The following is a 7300-nucleotide window of genomic DNA, read 5'->3' as shown; positions in this document are numbered from 1 at the left end:
GGCGGGGCTCGGGCAGGGGTTGGGCAGCTAGGTGCCGGGAACCTGGTGGGGTTGCCTAGGCGAACGCGGCGCCAGGTGGAGTGTGGCTGTTCCACCTCAGCGCGCTGGAATCGGACCCACCACCCGGCATGAGCACGTGGACTTTCCGGCGGCGGCCTGGCCGCAGGCTCGGATTCCTGGCGCTGGTGGTCTTAAGCTTCCTGGTGCTCCGCAGGTGAGAGCGCTGCGCCCAGCGCACCGCCCCCGAGCACCCCGAACCCCCCAGGCTTCGCCTGCACCTAGGGTCGATCCCTTCGGATCCGGGGATCCCAAGGTGCGGTTCCCCAGGCTCACGGAAACAGACCTCCAGCCTCTCCTCTCTAGGTTCCCCGAAGCTGCGGCTGGGAGAGCCCCGGCGCCCTCGGTTCCTGCAGGTACTCTGCTCCTCCCGAAGTTAGGTTCCTTTGGGTGTCCTAGGTCCCGCTCTCCCTGTCCCCAGCGCTTCTGACCCCTTCCCCGCAGTGCAATCCGATTCTTCATTTCTTGTGGTCGGTTCTCGTCACCGAGAAGGGCAGCAGTGCCAGCCGTCAGCACCTCCCCACATACTTTGCCCCATCCCTGTCTCTCTTCTCACCCCTTCCTTGGCGAGCTCCTGCTGCTTTGCCCTCAGGTTCTATTTCCTACCTGCTCTGTAGAGGTTGGAGCAGAGGTGGGTAGGCCTGAGGTAAATGCCCCAGGTCTCCTAGCACTAGTCACCGCCTCCACAGTATGCTGTAGGTGGCTGATTTGAGTGCAGTGATGAAACACTTTACCCATAGCCCCTGTAAAGTCCTCTAGGTGCTAGGGCTCAACAATGTTTAATCTGTGGTTATTTATAAGATTCTACAGACCAAGCCATATCTCTCAGGCCATGCCTGGCACTTTCCATAGTCAAAACCACTGTTGTTGGGGAGTGCCTCCAGTGTCAGATTGCCCTGGAAAGGCTAATGCTGAGGAAGGAGGCCAAGCTATTGGCATTGAGTCTGGAGTGCCAGCCCTCAGCTCTACCCAGCTTCTTCCCTGCCCTTCTTAGTTTTTCTGCTCTTTCCCTGGGAGGTAGGAAACTTTTTGATCGAGAAAAATGAACAGTATTTGCTGCTGTAAGAACACATTTAGAAACTTTCCATTCATACCTTTGCAAGACTTATGTGTCTTCCTTGTTTCTGTGATCATTGTTGTTGTTGTTGTTATGTGCTGTTGAGTCAGCCCCGACTCATAGTGACCCCTCCTTGAGTTTCCTTGGAGGTATCACTACAAAAATAGATTGCCCAACCTTCCTTCCGAGGAGTGGCTGGTGGGTTTGAACCGCCAGGCTTCTGGTTAGCAGTCGAGTGCCTTAGGCACTATGCTACCAGAGCTCCTCTGTGATCACTAGGATGTCATATTGTTTTGGAGAAGAAATTGGTGCTGTTCTCTCTCTGGGCCCAGAACACCTAAGTGTTCCCAAGTCTCTTTTCAATATTTTCTGTGGTCTTTATTACATTCATTTTGAAGAGTCGTCCTGGCTGTTCTAGAATGCTCAGCCTTCCTCCAGAAGAGTTACTCAGAACAGGGGCCACAGGGTCACCCCATCCCCTAGCCTTCAGTCCTGGGAGAGACAGAGCCTTACTTAGGTCATTGTGAGGGGCATCAGAGGGTGTCTTGAGGTAACCATGCAGCACCTCCTACTTGCTGAAATCTGGTAGTTCATAGGAAGAAGATGAGGGGAGAGGCTGAACATGAAGTGCCAGGCAGCTGATGGTCTGGCAGTCAGGAGATCCGAATTCTCACGAGTTGAGTAGCCATACTCCTACCCAAATGGGTAACCTCAGTCAGTAGGCAGTAGATCCTCTGGGAATGATGGCAGGAATGAGTAGTGGCCTTTCAACTATTTCAAGGGTTGAAATGCTGAAAAGAATTATTGTTTTTGCTCTTCTCTGAAAGTGAGAGAGGCCAAGGAAATTGAACCGATTTCAGAGCCATCTCTTAGTATCCTTAACACCTCTGGAGGCCAGAGGAGGACATATTCTTTATCTCTTCTTGTTCCTGAATTACTCAAGCCCTGACCAAATCATTAACTGAGTGGGCAGTGGGGACCTCTCCCACCTGCTGTTGGGAATGCTAATGTGGCCTGGGAAATATGGGCCCTGTGGAGACTGGCTATTTAGCTGAATACTTTGTGGAGCAGAACCGACAGAATCAGCTCTTTCCCTGTACCCCAGAAGACAAGCATTTGTAGGGAAGTAGGGCATGGGGGGCTGCTTGTCTGTAACCCATAGACTTTTCCTAGGACTAGTTCATGGTCGGGAGCTCTGGTAGCATAGTGCCTAAGGCACTTGACTGCTAACAGAAGGCTGGCGGTTCAAACCCACCAGCCAGCCGCTCCATGGAAGGAAGGTTAGACAATCTACTTCCGTAGTGATACTGCCTCGGAAACCCAAGGAGGGGTCGCTATGAGTCGGGGCCGACTCGACGGCACATAACAGTTCATGGTCAGTCATGTCTGTTTATCACATCATATCTAAGAAATAGGACTAACATGATCTTTGGAAAATACTTAAAGTATAGTGTGATAAACATTTAATACATTTTTTCATTATGGTAAAATTATACACAAGACCTTCACCAATTCAATTTTCACCTGACTACATTCTTCAGCTCTGGTAGCATAGTGCCTAAGGCACTTGACTGCTAACCAGAAGCCTGGCGGTTCAAACCCACCAGCCACTCCTCAGAAGGAAGATGGGACAATCTACTTCCGTACTGCCTCGGAAACCCAACGAGGGGTCGCTATGAGTCAGAAACCCAACGAGGGGTCGCTATGAGTCGGGTCCGACTCGATGGCACATAACAACACAACAACAACATTCTTCAGTGTGCAACCATTCTTGTTATCCTTTTCCAAATTATTCCACAAGGTCATTGTTTTTTGTCTTAGTTACCTAGTGCAGAAGTACCACAAATGGGTGGCTTTAATGAGCAGAAATTTATTTTCTCACAGTTTAGGAGGCTATAAATCTGAATTCAGAACAATGGTTCTAGGAGAAGGCTCTTGGGGAAGTTCCTTGGTCCAGTTTTAGCATCTGTTTTTCCATTCCTTAGTGATCTTCATGTGGCCTGGCATCTATCTTCCTCCATCTCTGCTTGCTTCTCTGTGTCTAATCTGCTCATTTTATATTTCAAAGGCTTAAAATACACCCTGCACTAATATGACTTCATTAACACAATAAAGAAAATCCTATTCCCAAATGAGATTACATGTTGCCATAGAGTATTCTGACTCATTTTGATTTTGTAGGAGAGAGTATAACTGCCTCCTAGGGTTTCCAATACTTCTACATTAATAGGAATTAGGATGTACAACACATTTTTTGGGACCGCAATTCTCTCTATAACATCCCCTAAGCAAAAATTCACCCTTTTCCTCTCCTTCCTACCCCTGGTACAAAAACCAAATCCACTGCCATTGAGTTGATTCCAATCAGTGACCCCCATAGGGTTTTCAAGGCTGTAAATCTTTGTAGAAGTAGATTGCCTCATCTTCCTGCTACAGAGCAGCTGGTGGGTTTGAACCGCTGATCTTCTGGTTAGCAGCCAAATGCCTTACCCACTGTGCCACCAGAGCTCCTTCCTACCCCACGTAACCATTAATATATATTTTTTTAATTTATTTACTTATTTCCTATAAGTGAGATCATACACTATTTGGCCTTTTGTGACTGGCTTACTTCTCTCAAAGGAGCCCTAGTGGCATAGTGATTAACACAGGCTGCTAACCAAAAGATCTGCTGTTCGAACCCACCAGCTGCTCCACAGGAGAAAGATGTTGTTGTTATGTTTCATAGAGTCAGACCTGACTCATAGTGACCCCTCCTTGGGTTTCCAGGGCAATATCACTACAGAAGTAGATTGCCCCATCTTCCTTCCGAGGAGTGGCTGGTGGGTTTGAACCGCCAGCCTTCTGGTTAGCAGTCAAGTGCCTTAGGCACTATGCTACCAGGAGAAAGATGAGGCAGCTTGTTTCTGTAAAGACTTACACACTTGGAAACCCTGTGAGGCAATTCTGTTTTGTCCTATAGAGACACAGTGGATTTGGTTTTTGGTTTGGTTTATTTTCTCCCAGCATAATATTTTCTAGGTTTATCCATGCTGGATTTCATTTCTACTGCTGAGTAATATTCCATTGTATAGCCCACATTTTTTTTCCCCATGCATTCATCTATTGATGAACATTTTATTTGAAAAAAGTGTTGCAATTAACATAACAAGGAAAATCTTATTCCCAAATGAGATGACACGTTGCCATGGAGTATTCTGACTCATTGTGATTTTGTAGGAAAGAGTATAACTGCCCCCTAGGGTTTCCATGACTTCTACAAGTGTAGGAGTTGGGATGTACAACACATTTTTTGGGGCCACAATTTCTGTTTGCGTTCCTGTTTTCACTTCTGGGTATATACCTAGGATTGGTATTGCTGGGTAATATGATAGTTCTGGGAGCTCTGGTAACCAGAAGGCTGGCTGGTGGTTCAAATCCACCAGCCAATCCTTGGATGGAAGATTGGGCATTCTACTTCCATAGTGATACTGCCTTGGAAAGCCAAGAAGGTGTCACTATGAGTCGGATCTGACTCCACAGCAGTGAGTTTGATTTGGTTTCATTTATGATAGTTCTATTTTTAACTGTTTGAGGAACCATCAAACTGTTCTTAATAGCATCGTTTTACATTCACACCAGTTTCCCCACAACCTTACCAACACCTGTCGTTTTTTTGATCTTGGTCACTCTAATGGGGATGAGGTGATATCTCACTGTAGTTTTAATTTGCATCTCTCTAATGGCTAGGAGCTCTGGTGGCGTAGTACCTAAGGCATTTGACTGCTAACCAGAAGGCTGATGGTTCAAACCCATCAGCCACTCCTCGGAAGGAAGATTGGGCAATCTACTTCCATAGAGATACCACCTCAGACACCCAAGGAAGGGTCGCTGTGAGTCTGAATTGACTCAATGGCAGTGAGTTTTTTTTTTTTTTTTTTTTTAATAGCTAATGCCATTGAGGATCTTCTCATATGCTTGTTGATTATTTGGATATGCTCTTTGGGAAAATGTCTTTCAAGACCTCTGCCCCCCCCCCCCCCCCTTTTTATGTTAGTAAATGCTTTTTTTTTTTTTTAATTTAATGGACCTGAATTTTTGATGAAGTATAAACTTCAAAAATATACTCCCATTTAACAGTTTCTACATATACTGTTCAGTGACTTTGATTACATTCTTCACGTTGTATCAACATTCTCATTATTTCTTCTCTGCCATTAATTTAGACTAAACTCAAGAAAACCAAACTCACCGTATCAAGTTGATTCTGAGTCATAGCAACCCCCATTGGGTTTCTGAGGTGGTAAATCTTTACAGAAGTAGAGTGCCACATTTTCCTTACACAGAGCAGCTGGTGGGTTTGAACTGCTAAACTTCTGGTTTGCAGTCAAATGCTTTAGACACTGTGCCATCAGAGCTCCTCTAATTTAGACTAACTGCATCCTAAATGGAACCTTCCTTGGTGGTGCAGAGGTTAAGCTCTTGGCTGCTAACCAGAAGGTTGGCAGTTCCAACCCACCAGCTGCTTCTTGGGAGAAAGATGTGGCAGTCTGCTTCGATAAAGATTGACAGCATTCCAAACCCTATGGGGACAGTTCTCTGTCCTCTAGTGTCACTATGAATAGGAATTGACTCAGTGGCAACAAGTTTGGTTTGTTTTCTTAACCCCTAACCTTTCATCTGGTGGTGTAGTGCCTAAGGCATTTGACTGCTAACCCACCAGCCACTCCACGGAAGGAAGACGGGGCAATCTACTTCCATAAGGATTTAATGCCTCACAGACCCAAAGAAGGCTCTAATGAGTTGAATTCGACTCGATGGCAGTGAGTTTGGTTTTGTTTGGAAACTTTCATCTATGCTTTAGCATTAGTGTATCCCTTTGGTCTCATAAAGTTAATTATTTTTATTTTTTTTAAGTGCAATTCTTAAGGGTGATATCCTTGACTTTTTGAACTATACTTTTTTGTTTTTGTTTTGTTTAAAGATGGCTTCAGGGGATAATTTAGTTCAAGGTCTGGAGAGTATCACCAGGTGATAGTCTCAGAGGTTCCTCCAGCTTCACTGGCTTTAGTAAGTGAGTTCTTTGGGAATTTGAAGTTAACATTTTTTCTCTTTCTACCAGGATTTATCTATGATGTTCTTGATCAAAACGTTAAGTAATGGTAGCCAGGCACCATGCAGTTCTTCCAGTCTCATCTTAGACAAAGCAGTAGTTCATAGAGGCTATTAGTCCTATAGTCCAGTTACTTCTCTGATTCTTGGGTTTCCTTCTTCCTCTGTTGTTCCAGGCAAATAAAAACCAATTGTTGCCTGTTAGATGACTACTTTCAAGCTTTTAAAATCCTAGAGACTAATCAATCTAGGAGATGGAATAGAAACAACAAACGTAACGCACTGCTGTGGAGTCGGATCCAACTCAGCAACCCCTCCTTGGATTTCTGAGGTGGTATCACTATGGAAGTAGATTGCACAATCTTCCTTCTGAGGAGTGGCTGGTGGGTTTGAATCAGCCTTCTGGTTAGCAGTCAAATGCCTTAGGCACTATGCCACCAGAGCTCCTGTTGTTGTTGTTTTGTGCCGTCAAGTTGGATGGAATAGAACCTTTAAAAACAATATTATGCCAATTGACTGGATTGATCTATGAGACCTGGAACCTAATCTTTCAAACTGAGAAAACTAGTCCCATGAGGTATTTGATTATGTCTAAGTAGTATCAGCAGCTGTAACCCAATTTCTTTTTGTTTTTGGGTTTTGTTCCTAAATTATATGTAACATGACATTTATCAATTTGTCCTTTTTCTTACATGCAGCTTAGTAATGCCACTTACACTAGTCAAGTTGTACAATTTTTACCCACATTTGATGTCACCTTTCATATCATCATGAACAAAAATTCACTACTACTTAGAAAATTATTTCTCCTTTTACCTCCTTTCCCCTGATAAACCATTAATAATCATCAATCTCTATATCTTTATCTAATCTTGTCATTTCATAAAAGTGAAATTATGTAATACTTGTCTTTTTGCAATTGACTTCCTTCACTCAGAATTATGTCCTCAAGCTTCATCCATTTTGTGGCATGTATCAGAAATTTGTTTCTCTAAGGCCACTCCTCGGAAGGAAGGTTGGGCAATCCTACTTCCGTAGTGATACTGCCTCGGAAACCCAAGGAGGGGTCGCTATGAGTCGGGTTTGACTCGACGG

At 44.7% G+C, this 7300-nt stretch overlaps 1 protein-coding gene across 1 annotated transcript in view; it reads left to right on the top strand.

The window, feature by feature from the left end:
- Nucleotides 1-128: 128 nt before the first annotated feature.
- Nucleotides 129-7300, top strand: part of LOC103203662 (beta-galactosidase-1-like protein 2) — a 119075-nt gene continuing 111903 nt past the window's right edge. The window contains exon 1 of the mRNA XM_007948731.1: nt 129-214. Coding sequence (XP_007946922.1) covers nt 129-214 — 86 coding nt within the window. The remainder of the gene's footprint in view (nt 215-7300) is intronic.

Source organism: Orycteropus afer, unplaced genomic scaffold, assembly GCF_000298275.1.
Source record: "Orycteropus afer afer isolate SDZICR_OR568_19922 unplaced genomic scaffold, OryAfe1.0 scaffold00221, whole genome shotgun sequence".
Taxonomy (NCBI): Eukaryota; Metazoa; Chordata; class Mammalia; order Tubulidentata; family Orycteropodidae; genus Orycteropus; species Orycteropus afer.
The sequence above is the reverse complement of the archived record's forward strand: the minus strand, read 5'-3'. Positions and strand labels throughout refer to the sequence as shown.